A 19,045-nucleotide genomic window follows, 5' to 3' on the forward strand; every position below is an offset into this window, starting at 1 on the left:
TTAACTATGTACAGACATCAAAAGATCTCGTGTTGTGGGAAATTAATTGAAAAAAGGCTTGTGGCAAAAAATAATATTTAAAAAAAAAAGAGATTAATGGATTTTCGATTTTAATAACTGTTACAGGGCAGATGGCCGTTGTCATTGCAATTAAATTAAATAAACTTTTTAAAGTGCACACAGCGGGACATTCAATCCGTTCTATTTATTTGCATTTTTGATAAGCTTCGCGTGATAAGTAAGAAAAAAACAAATAAATATTATTATATACATATAAAAATATAGTTATATAAAGGTAGAAAAATCATACAGTATTATAGTCGTTGTATTTTGAGTGGGTTTCAAAAATTAATTGTTGATATATCGCACTAGAGGACGATAAAAATAATACGTTGAATCGGAAATAATTATAAATAAGTATAAACAATATGAAATTTTAGTTTTCGCCAATCATGACCCACTTAAAAAAATATTTTTTATACAATATTAAAGATTTTTTTTCTTTTTAGAATCTCTTCAGACAAATTAAATTACTTTTTAATGGGTTACTAAGTAAGTAGTTTTATAATTAAATTCTATATTTTGCTTAAAAGGGATAAAATATTTTTAAACAAGAAAAACTTTTCTGAAAATAAAAACTACCACGATTAATGAAACGATAATGATAATCAAAGCTTTGTTTAATATTATATTAGATACCTATTGAATTTTAAAATTAATATTAAATCATTAAACCGTTTTTACTTTACGCACCTATCAATTATACGAGTATACAAAAATAATCTATAGTATCTTGTCAATATAAGTGTAATATATATTATGTCATATTCCAATTCTGTATGTTTCATTATTCAGTCAAATAATAAAAAAATAAATAGAACATGTTATATATACATGAGTATAATAAGATTCATCTTTAAACTATTTAAAGGAAATAAGGGAAACACACTATATCAATTCCAAGACTACAGTATATTTTTAATATACCCTATCACCTACTATATTTTATATTATTAATTATTATTATTTTTTTTTTAATTAGATTTCATAATATTTTATATTTTTATAAACATACTACGTTTAATGTTAATAAATTAAGAGTGGAGATTATAATATGCATTATCGTAACGTAAATAATGTTGAAATATTATAATTTATATTGTAAATTATTCAAGTGATTCAGTAGCGATTTAAGTTAATATTTTAATTTTTAAATTTGGCCAATTTACTCAAGTTGATAAGTAGAGAAAAAATATTTATATTATAAATATATTTCGTACACATTATGAGTTATAATTAGTATAAAATATTAATATTAATAATATATTATAGTATATTCGATTTAAAGAAACAATATATTTTAAAAGGAATAAATTATGATATATATTTTAAATTAGTCTCAATACTTTAAAAAAATTATAAATAGCAATCTTTTTCTGAATCTGACTAAAAATTTAACACTTTTCGTTTGAAAAGTGTATGTATGTATTCAAAATCTGTGGTTCTAGCTATGAATAAAATATATTATTTTAATAAGAATTGGAAAGTGTCTATCAAATATAAATATGTAAATTGTATTTTATACACGTACCTACGCTACCAATGCTTTTAAACCATCGTTATGATAAAATAAATTTCCGAAAGTCACGAGTCAAAAAAATAATACACCTACCTTCATTTTTACTAGGTATATTATAACCTTTTTTTATTTACTCTTAAATTTTTTTGTTGACCAATATAATAGTGGTGTTTCAATAAAGTGAGGTTTATATTTTTTTCCCCATTTTCAGTTTACTAATAAGACTACTCTGAAAAATGTGGTCGTGAAACACGCTAAAAGTATGAATTTCACTTGTACTAAATAAAATATTATTATGTCGAGAGCCTAGAGGTGTAGAGTAGGTAGAGACCGTATGGAGTATTAAGGAGTATTATGCGTTTGGTGTAACGTTCACTCTCGCCTCTTGGTTTTTCGTTTAATATAATGTATATATATCAATTTATGTTACGCATACCTAAAACTGAAGGTATAAACGGTCAATAAAAAAACAATGAATTGCTAAAATTGCTAAAATTGACATCGGCTAAAGTAGGTACTAAGTCATTATATGATGAAGTAATACTTAATATATTGGACATTGCTAATTGCCGAATATTGTGGATTTTTAAGGAATTCGATGTTACTGTGATTACTGTAGATATGACTTTTTTAAACATATTCCACCAATGTTCTAATAATAATTCTTTTTGTACGCATAAAAATTATTATTATTAAACAGCATTGATGCGGCTAAATTTGTATGCATTAAAATATTAAGTATTGTTCGATATGATACTATATACACACTCAAAAATTACAAACGGCATACGACGGGCATAACGCGACTATTCTACAACGGTTTAAGGTAGATTTTACAAATATGTAGGTACCTATATCGATGTGTAGCGTATACAGACATTATAATATGTGAATAGAATAATTAATACTAATTAATAATACCTATAACGGCCGAAGAAGCGTATGAATAACTGTCTGTGTCTACAGACAACCTGTGAATAATAAGGTAATAATATGAAGTGCGTCTCACCTTAACACCGCGCCCCGAGGAAACGGTCGGTATCATCGAACCGAAAATGATGACTGATGTAGCTCGCACAATATCGTTCCTATGGAATTTCGTCATACTGCACAAAACGTTTGATATCGAGAACAGAGGAGAAAAATGATGGCGATGACTGCGTGTTTTCATAAGACGCAGACAGACAGAACGCATAACCACGATATTTTCTGCGGTTAATTTGCTTGCTTCGAATCCGTCGTGCCACACAATTCTCAATCGAAAACCGTTTTCGTGTCGTCGCCCTTCGCGAGTGCTTGAGGTGTTGTATAGCGTGCGACGACGTTCTTATGAAACGAACATAATTTATCGTATACGGCATACGTATTTACGTATATTATATGATAGCTTCAACCTCAAAAATCGAAATAATTTTGTGAATTATTCTCGGCCCATCGAAACCCATCACCCGTCTCTCGAATGGTTACTAACTGAAGGCGGCACGTCGGGATGTAAAACGCACGTCAATCATCCGTTGTACATGGGTAGAATATTTGCAGGTTTATCGTACCTATACTAGGTCGCTTCAATGGCCATTGTTTTAAATCTATTTTAGTTGCACATAATCCAAATAAAACTCTGATAAAATAGTTAAGTGATAGTGCGTATATATTAATGATATTTAACAGACTTAGCAAAAAGACACCAACAAATAATTGAATAAATGACCGTCGACGTCTTACCTGAAACGTTTCAATCACTCATCAATTCATATTATGTATTGTACAATTTAACGCTTTGATAGTTTTATCGTAGATAGTATTGTTTCGACATAAAAATACTATTAACATAGGCAAGTTATTAAGTGTTTGATAAATGTTTTATCAAAGTTTTTCGTCGGAAACACATTTTACGAGAAATTTATAATTTATTAATATAACCCTAAACATTCAGCCTCGAAATAATTACCGATTACTTTAGGTATGTTGAATAAAATTAAGCCAATTTCTCAGATTTTCTGCTTATATTATTTAATAATTTATAAGTATCACTGAAACTTAAAGTTGACCACACTCTTTCCCAACTAAAAATAAATTATTATTTTGTCACCGTGGTGGGACATTGCATAGTACAATTTCTACTGTGGTAGTCAATGATTTTGTCACGGTGAACAATGAAGCTGATTTTATTGATCAGTTATATATGTCATGTATAATAATATGCATTCTCGTGTAATTTGGTATAAAATATGTTGTCCACGTTTGAGTGCTCAGTTGAAAGCACGTCAATTTACATACATTGTGTAACAATTCCTATATTCATATACTATATACATTAAAATATAAGGTAAGGTTAGGTACTTTAAATAATATAAAATTTAAAGGTTTTTGATGAAAATTACTTTCACAATTTTGTCGGTAAAATGTATATTTGGTTTTATTCACGAAATAATTTTTGAGCATAGTGGGACGCCCCGAGGCGCATTATAAAAGGTATATGCCCTGTTCTGTGCCTTGTTATTGTTTTTTTGTTATCGATTTGTTTTTGTTTTTATGTTATATTTATTATGCTTGTAAGAGTTTTATCGTACATTTTATATCGCGGTACGGACTATTTTTTTTATTTTTTATATTTTGTTACTTTAGGTCAATGATAAGCATAATCATAATAACAATAACGTAAATTTAAAAAACAACGACATTATATAGTACACTGGTCGACGTACGCGATATAACACCAAATGAAATGATAATATGCACAAACGCATACCTATTATATACACTATATTATTATGTCTATATAATACTATTACTATTCGGAACAACAACAATAATAATAATAATAAATATGCTATAACATCGGTGACGCGATATATATATATATATAGTGTAACAAAATGGTCGGTGGCGGTGAGGCCATATATATATATTATATGTCGCGCGGTGGCTAGCGTGTGTGCGTTTACGCGCGCGCGCGCGGCGCCCGTGGACCCGACGCCCGCGCGGGACAAAACGCGAGCGGGGGCCATATTGAGCTTTCGCGCGAGTGTACGCTAGCGCGCGGGCCGCGGTGCAAACTTCGCGCCGATCAATGCGCTCCGGGCGCAAACTCACCCACCGTCGCTACCCAATCGCACCCAATCCTGGCCAACCGTCGCGCCCCGAGCGGCCGACGCGCGTCCAGCGCACGTCAGTCAGCCCCTTGGCAACCACACGCCGCGCCGCGCACACCGCTCGCCCACATAACCCACGCCGCGCTTTTCCGTCACGCCGCGGGTCCCCACTACCGAGCACCCTCTCTCGACCATCCACTTTGTCGTAGTCCGCACCGCCGCCTGCGCCTCCCGCGCGATGGAAGGGGGTCGCGCGCCCGGCGGACCGCGTAATAAAATCTGCCGCCGCCGCCGCCGAATTGGATTGGCGTAAAAAAAAAAAAATCGCGAGTCCGATTTTATTAAAGCGAATACTTCGTTACCGCTGCAGCCGAGTTGCGTGCGGTGCGAGCGGTTTTCGCTTCGTTTTTCTCGCGCTCGCCCCCTCCCCTCACCAGGTAGCTAATATTAAATTACACGAATCGAAGTGTTTCGATATATTATCGTCGAATTATCTGTAAATGCCTTTATATAGTTTTACAGGTACACGTAAATTGAAATTTATCTAAAAATGTATACATATTCATATCTATCTCTCAACAAACTTAAAGTTTTTTTTTCTCATCGTCGCGGATCATCAACCGCGTGAACTTGTTTATAGAATAACTACTTGTCGTTTTTTTTTTTTTAAAAACATATTTTAATTTATTACTAAACCTACTTATACGTATATTGCGCATATAATTTCTAAAACGCATTTTGGATTCTAAGCGAACGATATTTATATTTTTTATACATAAAAATTGACTGATATTAAAGTAATTTATTTTTATTTTGCGTGTCTGTTATTATCACCTTTTGGATCAGTAAAAATGTTTCGATTTTCCACTTTGAGGATTGTTTATGGTAGAAAATTGAATCTAGTCTTGAATTTTGAATTTGGACGGAATTAAATATATATAATATATTATACAGCTATACACAATTACATTTTTATAACATTTAGATAAATTTACTTATTCAATTACGAGACACGCGACACCTACTGTACACTGGAGACGTTATTTTATTTACCTCCCTCACTCATATTTATAATTTAATACACGTCAATAAATTTATATCGCAATATTCGCAATATTTGACGTATCAAATTCAGATTAATATAATACGCATGGCTTGTAAATATTCAAATTAATATTTTAAATTGATCGATGATGAATGAACATTGGACAGCATTTTGAAAAAAAATGAATTATTTAAATAATTGTTTTCCAACTTACTACAGTAAAGGTACTGTAATCACTTTATGAAAGTCTATAACTATATCTATATCTATATTATTATATATTGCTAATGTATTAATTAGTATCATACGCATTTCAAATGTTAAAAAAATGTTTATTTTTTTCCGTTTTTTGTATTTGTATTTTTTGGTTCCATTTCTAATACTTTTCTTACACCTATAGGTACATATTTGTTATACCACTTATAGTATTCTTCAAATTGTTGAGGGTTCTGCTTAGGATATTTTAATATTATGGGCACGAACTCTGTGGGGTCCAATGGATGTTGCCTGAGTGTTAGCACCCGTTCAGTGGTCATTACTTCGGCTACAATGTCGGCTATCATCTGCCTTGAGTAACCGGCCAACATCGTGGCCAATGGTGTAACTGGAAATGTTCGGCTAACTACTGGATAGCTCATTAATAATTCGTTGAGAAATATAAATATAGTACAAGTGTCAGGTACGGTGAACACAATGGTCTCGAATATACTTGACTGAAAGTATATAATATATTTCAATTAAATGTCCAGTAACAATAATTTTTGGTTTAGTCACATATAGGTATAATGGTATTATTTATTATCATGTTATATAATATTTACACTAAACTAATTTTATTTTATATTATTAATTCGTTTGTTTATTTTCAACTTTATAAATCATAATATTATAATAGCAAACAACAATCATCGCTTTTTAATTATACTTTATGCTCGAAAATATAAATATTTTAACTGTTATATAACTTGTATAGTGATTTTATTTTAAAAATAGATTTCATATGATATGCAAATTTTACGGCTGCAGTAAAGATTCTAACTTTTTTATAATTTATTTTAATTATGCGTATAACAAACTAATATTTGAGTATGCATATAGAAATAACATTTTTATTTATTTTTGATATAGTTTTACAGGAGTATTAAAAACGATGACGTATTGTGTTAAAAAAATGTTTATGTAGAATTGATGAATATATAATTATATTATTAATAATATAAATGGTTATATTTAATTTTTGAAACATTTTACATGATCCGTACGTGACATAATTAACCCCTTGCGAACGGCGAGCGCACAAACGACTAGAGCAGTGAATCATATTTATTTCATATCATATATAAAAAATAAAAATAAAACATGAATCGTTTAATCATAATTATAATAACCCAAGCTTTATAGGTCCGTGTAAATGCCGAGACAATGGATGTGATGGGATGTGGAGATTTTCCGTGTCATAGGTATGCGGTTAATGAATGGAATAATTATATGGTATACGCTCTATACTCTACAGTGTAACGAGCACGTCGGGTTTTACAGGTTCCTCTATATGAGCATTTTTTTTTTCCATTATCCATCCCTCTCGTCCACCCGCCGCCGTCGACGTTTGGTAATATCACGAGTAAAAATCTCTGGACTTGGCACACACGCACTGTGTTATTATTGTTCTTTTTATACACTCTTAGGTGTACATTCACACACACACACACACACGGATGTGTATAATAATCGATAAAAAGCAATACAACATAAAACATTGTCCTAGATGCTTGTCGCGATTCGACTGAGCACGGCCTCATGGTTTGGTTCAAGTGAAATATCGATGGGCGGGCCTATACAGCACATAAGAAAAACTCACCAGAACAACGAATATATAATATCTAACGATATCTCAAAACTGTTGTATTTACGGTGATATCCCCTCTTAACCTTAACTTTTACCTTTAATATTTAATAATAATTTTTAAAACAACGATTTTATTATACTTCAAAATACATTCAACTCTTTATATGGCCACTTATATTTAGGTTATATAGATTACATCATTATTATAATATCAATAATGGTACATTGAAATATATTTAAAATATATGTATAAAAACATTAGGAAGTATTTATAAATAAATCAAAAATATAGTTTATCTTTAAAAGTGTTTTATTTCTATGTTTATAATATAATATTATATAAGTACTTATTATTAAGTACATTTTAATCAAAATTTATATTTAATACTGTATTAATTTTTTAATTTTATAATTTAAACAAATAATTAAAATAAATTTTAATGAAAAATAAATAAATAATGAATAAATAAATATTTGTATTAATATTTTTTTATCATAAATGTTCATAATTTACATCTTTACTTTGATAAATTGAATTAAATAGTGTATATAAGTATATAACTAATACACAGAACGGCTAAAATTTAAATTTAAATTTAAAAAAAGCTGAAAGTAGCTATAATGTATGTGTATTGCATGTATGTATAAGTGTAGGTATGGCATTGTAAGAAAACAAAGTACAAGATAACTTCAAGATTACATAAATATTTTCCAAATATTGTTATAAAAAAGACTCTTTCTAAATTTTAATTTTATTATTGTTCTAATATTACATGGGTATATCAGTTGTCTCTAGTTATTGTTGACAATTTAATACATTTCCTTCTTTATTAATAAATTACTATTATTTCACCATGATAGTTATATTAATTATTAGTGAAATCACTATACACACGTCCTAAATACTTTAACGTACTTAACCATAATTACATTTTCATGAAAGTTAAATATTGTTATTAACCTAAAACATTTATGAGTATTGTTTGAAAATTATTGAAACTTAATAATAATTAATGTATTGTTTTCTTTCTTACAATAAATATTGCACTAATTAATTATATAATATGCCTTATGGTTTGCGTATCGTGTTATATTTTGAAATAATAAAAAAATATTTGCTCCATAAGTCATATAATAATAAGTAATGCTATTAAATAATCATTACAAAACTTAATGCTTATTTTATATGTGTATTGAGTGTTAGATACATACTAATTTTTTTTTGGTTGTTAACCAAGGGCTTCTTGCTTTTCCTATTACTATGATACGATCAGATTTGCTTAAAGATTTCATAAGTTTTATCAACAACTTCTGCATCAAATTTGGTTTGTATACTTTTAAATCTTTTGGAATATTCTTATAAAATGGAACGTCTGCTAAATCCACTTCAATTACAACTGGTTGATATGTTTTAGCAAACTATATAAGATATGAATAATTGTTTGTATTTAAATAGACGTATCGCGTAATATTACCGTTATAATATTTTTAACTAATTGATTTATTTTTGGAAGTTCTGGATAATTTTCTGACACGTTTTTAAGTGTTAGTTCGATCTTTAATGATCCAGTTTCTGCACATATTGCATTTATTAATATTGATTTACCAGACTTTTCGGGACCAGCTATCAATAGTGATTGACTGAATTTAATATTTTTTAATGTACGAAGCTCCTCAAAAATCAAACCAATTACACACAACTCTTTGATAATCTATACAAATATAAATTAATATTTAGAGTTTCAATTTATTCGAAGTTGTTTTTTACATATGTACCTACTGTTAATATTATATTAATATGGTCTACTAATTAAAATTAAATGATAATAAATAAATAACTGCTTTATTAATTTTTATGCTTACCTAGTATTGTTGAACCGTTATAATTATGTAACTCTTTAAAGAAGTATTAAAAAAAAAGTATTTTAGTAAAAAAAAATATTATTATACATATATATATATATATATAATATTAGGCATATATTATATATGCTATATGTCTAACAAATTATATAGATTCAAACAATAGCAGTCAAGTTAAATTGACTTACTTGACGTATATCACCTAAACCATAAGGTGGATCAGAGTTATAAGGTTCTTTTCTTAATACATAAGCACTTAATGAAACTTCACCTTCAAAATCGATGAATCTAGAGGTTACAGATTTTTTAATTAGATTGTTTTTAACCAATTCTTCAAGGATTTCATCTGGATTAGGTTTTATTTTGTTTCCTTTACGTTTTTTTTTAGACTTTATTGTTTTCTTCTTTTTCGGATCTTTATATTTCTTTTCTGTAATTAGCTTGTATAGTTTATATGAAAAACTAAAAACTAAAATGCATATAATATTTTAATAACAATTTTACTTAAATCTCGAGCATATGCCATTTTTAAAAAAACTAATTCTTCCTTAATAGTTTCATCAACTATAGCTCTAAGTTCCACCTGAGCCTTTGAATAAATTTCAGATTTTATTAGATCTTCCCTAGGTTTATTTTCTACTCCATTATATAATGCCCAATTATTATCATATTCATTAAATGTGTCTTTAAACCATTCCATTAATCCACTTGGTTTTAAAACGACACCCAAAATTTTAATTGCTGCTATTAACTTTTCCTTAGTTTTCGCGGCTTCTAAATTTTTTTCTTTTTCCTACATCATAATATATATGTACAAATATATAAATTATAGGCATATATTTTATAGATATTGTTTGCTTTTGTATGCACACGAATGTATTACATGTATAATATGTAAATATATATTACAGCTTTATTTTTTTCTGCTAATTGTTTCATTAGTTCCTTTTTCTCTTTTGCGGGTTTCTTTTCAAATTCTATAATCAACATGGAAAGTATTTCAGCCATTTCTATGGTCATCCACCTTCCTGTTTGAAAAATAGCCGAACCTCCAAGCGGTAATCGTTGTTTTAATGCCGTCTTATAATGTATATCAGGTATATTTAACTCTTTTAAGATAGCTGGCGATAAAACTATAGATAATATATAAATATTATAATTTACGATATAATTGTGTATGCAAATAATTGACTTTACTTATCGGTGGTAATCCAATAATATTATTATTATCGTCAGAGAACATGATAGGTTTTGAATCTGGCCACGTTGGTAAATGGTGACACATTTCAAAATATTTCCATACGTACGCTCTAAGCTCATCTTCAATATCTTCTATTAATTCATATTTGTTGCGTTTGACAAAATTTTCTTCTAATTTAGTTATGACTTTACGGTACTCTGAGTCTGCTTCAGTTTGTTGTATATGAATTGTATCCTCTAGCTCATAATTAATATTAAAATTTAGTTTTTCACTTGTTATATGCATACCTATAATATAAAATTTAAATACATTTTTATTATAAACTCTGGTGTAACTTATACAATTAATTATTTTTTATTAAATAAAAGAGAAATAGCAAGTTTAATAAATATAGATTTGATATTAATATAATGAAATATTAATTATTTATTAACTGCAGCAGTAGATATTAAAAAAAAAAAATAATTTATTTATAGTATTCTTTTCATTGGCAAATTATAATTATTATAAATTTACCAAGTAGAGTGTGTCGTCTTTGTCTCCTAGCTTTAGTTTGAATCATTAATCGATAATATCTCCAACATCGTTGAATCTTGACTGCCGCTTCTCTACTTTTTTCTTTACTAGGTTGTTTATATTTCCCAGAAATTATGTTGTTTCTAGTTATTCTAGCAAATATTACTAAATTAAACAACAATTAATACGATTAGAAAATATCCAATAATATATTAATTTATTTAACACAAATTTATACAAATATATACATACATTCATTGACAGTTACACGATCTTTTACTGCTCTGATATGTTTTTGAATGAATTTTATAGCTAATTCTCTTGAATTGTCTTCAATTATAATTTTTTGAAATGTATGTACAGGTTCCACATCAAAAACAAATTTTTCTACATCAAATTGAGATTCCGACGATTGTTGACTAGTACTGGATAGCTTTGCATCTTCTGTTTGAATATTTTGAATATTTTCATTTTGTATTTCGCTTAATAAGTTATCGTTTTCATCTATCACAATACGGTTATTTATTTCATCAATCTTATTGTCCATATCATTTAAAAATGATCGTCTCTCATTTCGATTAAACCGAGGTATTCTTAATTCAAACTGGTCATAGGTTATTTTCATATTATTCAATTCTTCAATTATCGGTCTATATCCGCATAAACAATTAAAAATGTACAAAATAATAATAAGTTTTTCTTAAACATACGTGTATATTGACAAGTCTTCATCAATAAGGATTTGTTTGAGCTCAAGAATGCGACCAAAAGTGCACATTAATAATTTTTTTATGAAAATCCGTAACTGTGGTTGTATAATGCAATCATGACATACTGTTAGTTCGTTAATAGTCACCATATATCTTAAGACAATTAAGTAGAAAATAATTGAATACATATATATTTTTATAAAGTATACCTACTACCTACCTACATAATATACAGGTATATTTGTTACTTATAAGTACAAATGTATCAATAATTAATATTTTAAACGTTTTATTATCTTTGAAATTGTGTTTTCACTGAAATTCAATGTATAGGTACACAATCAAACCATCAGAAAAAATGTATTCTATCTAGGTACATATATGTATCAATATAAAAACATTGTGTTTTACGTAATATGTATTAATAAATATAAGGTCGATAAAAAAAAATGTAATATTATTACAATAAATAGAATTTTTTAAACATAACTATTTTTTTCGTTGAAAGTGAGTTGTTTCGTACAAATATTAGCACATACAATGTGTTTTTATCAAAATTAAATTAAAATAATACCAATTGTAATAATTAATAACCTATTATTAATAAACATTTTATAATGGTAAAAAAAAATCTTAACGTACTACAAATGACGAACAAAACTGTATTATTAACGTCAAAATGTTATCGACGCTATTTAAAATGATGACTATATATATAATATATGTATATTTTATGTTCATAATTTTAAATTTTAAATGTAATACTTAACTGACACGTTCGTATTACAGATTTTTTTTTCTCGACTACCGTTTTTATACAATTCGCATAATTATTAAATATTATATAAATATACTAAAGAATAATAATATATATAGCTATATAATATTATTAAATGGTAGCCATAAGCCCATAACAATAATAATTGTATAGGTATACGAGATTTTGCAACGACGACCGTCCAGTAGTTTCAGAGATTCAGACGGCTATCTAAAATTATTATTATATTTGAATAACGTTTGCGGCACTTTATTACGTTTGTTATATTATATAGGTGTGTGCACATCGCACGCAAAATATTAATTTTATTCGATCTACCGCCCGTTAGCGGGTACCCACCTATATAGGCAGCGGCCGCCACCACCGATGGACCTGTGGTCGTACACTACACTATACCTGCGTATATATATACCTATTTAGTATAACGATATATGCGCAATACAATATTATTTTGAATTATATCGTATTAACATAATATTATCATTGCCGATATGACGTGTAGATAGGTATACCTAACGTACAGCCTGGCCGCGTTCGCTCGCACCAGGTTTCTCTCGGTGTTCGGGGCGGCGTCTACGAACGCCCGGTCGTCCCTCTCGATCCGTCGCAGCTTCCCGACGGCGTCCTTCCACGCGGGTCCGGCGCTACAGCTGTGCGAGTCGCAGTCGACCATACCGGCAGCGGAGGCTGCGGCGGTGTAGCCAAAACGATCTCGAAATCGTCGTTACCGACGCGATACACCTATATACGAATAATACGTAGTGCATATTACCTATACTCGTCGTACACACACACACACACTATACCTACAGCTATGCATCGCGGGTAAACGTCGTATATTATTATAATATATAAGTAGGTACCACCTACCCTTTATATACGATACGGCGTGTTATTTATCGGCTGCAGACCGCTAAGAGGAGAGGACTCCGATCGAAGAATAATAAATAAATAGTCAAACGAGACGAATCCGTACGCGACCAATCGTGTGCGAACACAACACACCTCCTCCTATAATCGACGGTGATCGTAATAATATTATTTATTATTATATCGCAATAATAATATTAATAAGTATAATGTTATACGTTATTTGTGTACACGATGGTATAGTAGTGATGGCAATAACAATAATGCTCGCACAGTGGCGGCGGTGGCGGCGACGACGGCGTTACCTTGGCAACCGCGGATTCGACGGCGCGATGACGTCGGCGGCCGCGCGCGCGAAAAGCTCACCACCGCCGGACGCGGCGAAACCAGTTGTGCGGCGGCTCCCACTCCGAGACGGTTACACACGACCGCCGCGGACCAATACGCGCGGCGCTGACGACGGTCGTGTCTTTTTTACGGGCGCGCGCGTGTAATATACGAAATCGTAATAAATAATATAATAATAATAATAATAATAATAATAATAATAGCAACAACGAGTCGTACGAGTCGTGCGCGCGCGCGTGCATAATATATACCGTCATTATCGTGGCAAGCAGTATGGCTGCGGTTGATCCGGTTGTCAACCGGTACGCGTCGGTCTTGGCAATCGGGTCCTCCCGCTGGCCGGACGCCCCCGCCGTTCTCGGCCGTACGAATTTAAACGTATTCCATAACACGACCAATACGGTTTTTCGTTAACGTCCATTTATCAGAGTAGTTGTCCGTGTTGTAATAATTGTATATATATATATATATATATATATACGGTTTATTTCCATATTCGAATAATTACTAAATCCGTGACGATAGATCGCGGATATATAATAATATTATACTATACATAAGTCTTATAAAAGGTAAATATATATTATTCTGATATTCAAATATACGTATAGGTATCCAGATTTTTCACGAACGATTGCTATTTTTCTTTTCTTACTCGCTCATCCTTATGTATGAATGGAAATATTAAACTTATTGTAAAATTAAATTTTTTATATTATGTTCAAATATTACTAGGTATGTAATGCTTCCACTGATGCATTACTTCTTTTCTGGCACGTAACTCAGGCGACATAGTATTTAAGAACATTTTCTTATTGTAAATTAATTTTGACTGATTTTTTGATCATTAAAAACAAGTACAAATAAATAAAAATATAATTAACGAATAAATATGAAAAATAAATCCAACATAAAACCTATACTGTTGCAAAGAAGTTTGGCGTTACGCACAGTTATTGAGTATACCTACAGTACGGCAGACTACAGGTATATTAATGATTTTATTGTATATATTAGGCACCTAACGGATGCACTCAATTTGAATTTCATCTCAAATCCTATAAAACAAAAAATTCTTAATGAATGAGATGGGTGAATTAGATTATATTGCAAAGGATAATTTATATTTTTACTACTGTAAATTAATAATAAATTAGATACTTTCAAACAGATCACGTATACGTAAGTCAGTATACTGACCTACCACTTAGAATGGTATAAATAGATTTGTAATACAAATATCTTAAAATTAGTTCAAATATTTTGAAAATTATAATACAAGGCGAAAAGTTTCATGTTTCAACAAAAAATAACTAACATTCAATGATGAAAAAAATTATTTATCGTTTAAATATAATATAAATGACTTATTAAATTATATTTTCAAATTATCATAAACAGCTTTTGTAGTGTAGTTTATTTTAAGCCACTTAAATCTAATTTGTTTCCTATTATTCCAATGATGATAATTTACAAGAAATTTGGCATTAATTTTTCAAGTCTTTTAAGTATTTAACGTTTTAAGATTTTTACCTGTATAAGATGATGCGCAAACATTTGTCACTTCTAAAAATTTTGTCAAGCTAAAAATAATATAATATAATTCCTTACTAAATATCCTATATATATAATTTATACGGCTGATTGTGAATTAAATTTAACTAATTAAATATTTTTATAGATAAGAAATTGAGAAATAAATAATTATATTATATTAATTACATCTTGCGATTAATGAAATTTAAAGTTCGTTCAAAAGATTATCTTCTATTGATCTACTTAACTATAAACTCACGATTTTATAATAATAATGATTAAAAATTATTTTAATACGTTTTTCCTGCAGATTTGTTACAATAGATGAATTATTATTTTATTAGATAATATTAAGAATTATAAGGTTTCAGTGTGAAATCATATCAAATCATATTTTTCTATAACTCCAGAGAAAAATAAAATTAAAAACAAAGTACGAAAAAAATACATGAACAATATTGTAAGTAATAAAATGAACTTCTATAAAATTAAATAATTTATTATACACCCGCATACATGTATATTATATATATTATACACATAAATATGGAGTGAAAGTACTATGTTCTATATCGTATATTATGTGGTGAGTTTACGGTGGCAAGTAGAGTGAAAATATCTTAAAAACATTAATTGCACGCGTGCGTCTACTACCCAACACGCACTGGTTTGACGCCGCGGGGTAAACCACCCGAGTTAATGCAAATTCGCCGTTTTCCATTCGAACAACAGTGGTAGTGGTGACTACCGTTTTGAAATGTTTCTCCACCGTCGTTACAGATGTCGCAGTTCCCATGCTTGCGGGCCCGTAATCTAGAGTATAGTAGTGCATTACGAAAAACTTCAGCCGGCATTTTCTTAAAAAATGTATCGTATCGGCTAATGCTTTTCCCGGTCCCTGTTCAAGACTATGTCTGAAAACATTTAAATGCAATTATTTCCCAAATAATAGCTCGTCATTCATCAGTGTTGTATGTTACACTTGGATTTAACACTTTTATTCGAAATTCTAAACAGTCTAATTTAATTAGCACACATTGTAAATAATGTCTGTGTTACCATAAAAATTTGCATACACATTATCTTACATTAATTATCAGACGGAGTTTAAGTATGTAGTTACGTTAACATAGTACAAATACAAAACATGTGCTGAATAAAATAAAAATAAATTACTCATAGGTACAATAATTTGTTTATATAATGAAAAACGCAATATATACTTATTTAATGATTTTGTATTTTTATAAACATATAATATAGTAGTTACATGTTTACCTACATACAAAACAATAACGCATAAACACGAGTTAAACTTTATATACTTGAGAATAGTTTACATTAAAAATTAAAAGTTAGTCACACAATCATTAGTTTAAAATGAAAAATGTATACTTTAGACGTTTCAAGTGCGCAGTAAAACAATTAAATAAATTGTACATAAATATAACTTTTATCAAAATAATTTTCATTATTTTAAACAATGCTTGTTAAATCATAGAAAAATACAAAGTGTATAGATTTTAATGATTTAACTAAATTATTTTTAGACGTGAAAATCATTGGGTGTCATCCTACGGAAGTAGCATCGTCACAGTCAAAAATGTTCGGTGAGTTTGTACTAATTATTATTTTTAATGATGAAAACATAACTAAACAAAATATAAAACGTCAAATTAAGAAGTTATATTTTAAGTAAAAATGATGTATATAGGTATTATATTGGAACGCGTTTTTTTCTTCATTTTAAGGATGTATAATAGTAAATTATCAGTATCAATAAACGTACATAGGAAGGCGGCAATAAGTCCTCAATTGGGGAGACAGGTGAATTCCAGAAGGCGTGTCGTCTATATATGATACTATATATATATACGAGAATGATAATTCTATTGTACGAGATCTAAAGAGGATGTATATTGTATATATATATATATACAACGACTCCGTCTATTAATTATTGTTTATTCATAATCAAACAAAGCCGCTTTTTCTCCGTGTACGTGTATATATATACTATGGGCATTTGGGCCACGCAAATGATACGTTTGGCGGTCGCGCGGAGACAGTCAGATCGTACCGGGGGTGGAACCGACCCTTATAGACGGGAAATGATGATGATAGTCTTAAGTAAATGGCGTCAATTTTTTGGTCAGCTAGCCCCGACCAGCTATACACACCTAACATTAGTGCGTTTTATATAACGCCCATAAAGATAAAAAAAAAATAAAAATAAAAAACATTGCTCTATAACCCCGACGTGCTTATGTCGTTATGTGACTTTATACCTGTAATTACTGATACACACACACATGCACACATAAAACATAAATATACTAATACACGCGCAATGAACCCTGAAGCCGTGGGAAACGGGTAATGTACCACTAAATCTTCTGACACTCTTGTGGGTCGAAAGTCGCGCGTCTGTACCTATAGCACGTGTTCAAAACTATTTGCAATACATAATATTGTGTTCTATAACTCTTAAATGGTATAACATGTTATTTACTTTTTTTATGGAGTATTTTTTCCAAAAATCTAATACGTAATATATATATTATAGATATCATATAAGTAAGGTGTGATTTATATAGTATTTGATGCGAAAATTTCCAGCGTTTTCATTGCGGTACATCTTCAATTACAACGAATTATATATTGAAACGTTTTCAATCGTTTATCATAAAATATTAAATAACGTGTTGGTACTCGTAGATCAATCGCGTGTTCGAACCTTTTATATATATTTAAACATCGTTTACACAAATTATCCTTTTCAAAATATACTGTCTGTATAAAATATCTTTTTCTGATTTCTAAAGGGTCCCGAAATTATTAGTCTAACACATCAATTATTAGAATCATTATTATTATTATTTTTTTTTAAAAAAAAAAACGTTTTATCTACAATTGTTGAACAAATCAGGTACCTGTTAGTACTGGTTTGGACGTTTATTTTTTGAGTATCATGCTATTTACAGTTAATATTTTATTGTTAAGATCAATGATTTAGGTACCTAAATATTCCTTTTTTACAATGTAGCAACAGCTTTGACCATTAGCTGTAAAAATAAATAACTAACAAGGTCATATGTTTATATAATATGTCTAGATCAAAAAATATCAATATGTTTCTTATTCTTAGCTTTAATAGAGTTTACGTTATTTTATGAAATTATCAGATGATTATAGTCGGGTTGAGGTTCTCAAAGCGAGTCACGTAAAATGTTGAAATATATTTTTTTATACATACCTAATATAATATAATGAACTATATTTAATTTATAAATATTTGCTGTAATATTATATTATATTTCTGCAGTATACTTTTCGTTGACGACCGTTAATTTAATTTTCCGTTACTATTGTTATTTACCAAGATGGTTGTTAATGTACTGTGCAAAATAAAATAAAAAATGGAATATTAAAAAAAAAAAAAAATTAAATATAAAACAAGTTGGTACTAATACTTATTACAAAAAATGTATAAATCAAATTTATTGTACTTTTTATAATATTATTACATGTGTCATGTATAGTTTAAAAAAAAATCATTACCTAGTATTTATTGTATTGTCAATTTTTAAATATTTTCCAAAATGGTCATACCATTACAGTTAAAAAACCTCTATACTAGGGTACATAAACTGTATTATAT

General features: G+C 29.3%; 3 protein-coding genes across 4 annotated transcripts in view; 1 reads left to right on the plus strand and 2 right to left on the minus strand.

The window, feature by feature from the left end:
* LOC132928536 (transcription factor AP-2-epsilon) overlaps positions 1 to 19,045 on the plus strand; it is a 168,253-nt gene that overhangs the window by 37,196 nt on the left and 112,012 nt on the right. The window contains exon 2 of one of the 2 annotated variants that reach the window (XM_060993289.1): positions 16,935 to 16,994. The exons of the other annotated variant lie outside the window; for it this stretch is intronic. The gene's annotated coding sequence lies outside the window, so the exon portion shown is untranslated. The remainder of the gene's footprint in view (positions 1 to 16,934; positions 16,995 to 19,045) is intronic. 2 annotated transcript variants of the gene reach the window in all.
* LOC132928881 (uncharacterized) lies at positions 6,082 to 8,879 on the minus strand (the record flags this gene model as incomplete). The annotated part of the gene is made up of 2 exons (XM_060993815.1): positions 8,775 to 8,879; positions 6,082 to 6,429 (listed from the first exon to the last, which is right to left on the minus strand). Coding segments are annotated over exons 1-2 (453 nt in total), but the record flags the coding sequence as incomplete, so codon positions are not given.
* Positions 9,862 to 13,409, minus strand: LOC132931054 (dynein regulatory complex protein 11-like). Its single transcript, XM_060997250.1, is given in 7 exon segments — positions 9,862 to 10,218; positions 10,335 to 10,558; positions 10,623 to 10,913; positions 11,143 to 11,307; positions 11,395 to 11,792; positions 11,853 to 12,005; positions 13,143 to 13,409. Coding segments are annotated over 7 exon segments (1,749 nt in total). The 5' UTR covers positions 13,304 to 13,409.

The sequence above is a fragment of the Rhopalosiphum padi genome, chromosome 4, assembly GCF_020882245.1.
Source record: "Rhopalosiphum padi isolate XX-2018 chromosome 4, ASM2088224v1, whole genome shotgun sequence".
Classification (NCBI taxonomy): Eukaryota; Metazoa; Arthropoda; class Insecta; order Hemiptera; family Aphididae; genus Rhopalosiphum; species Rhopalosiphum padi.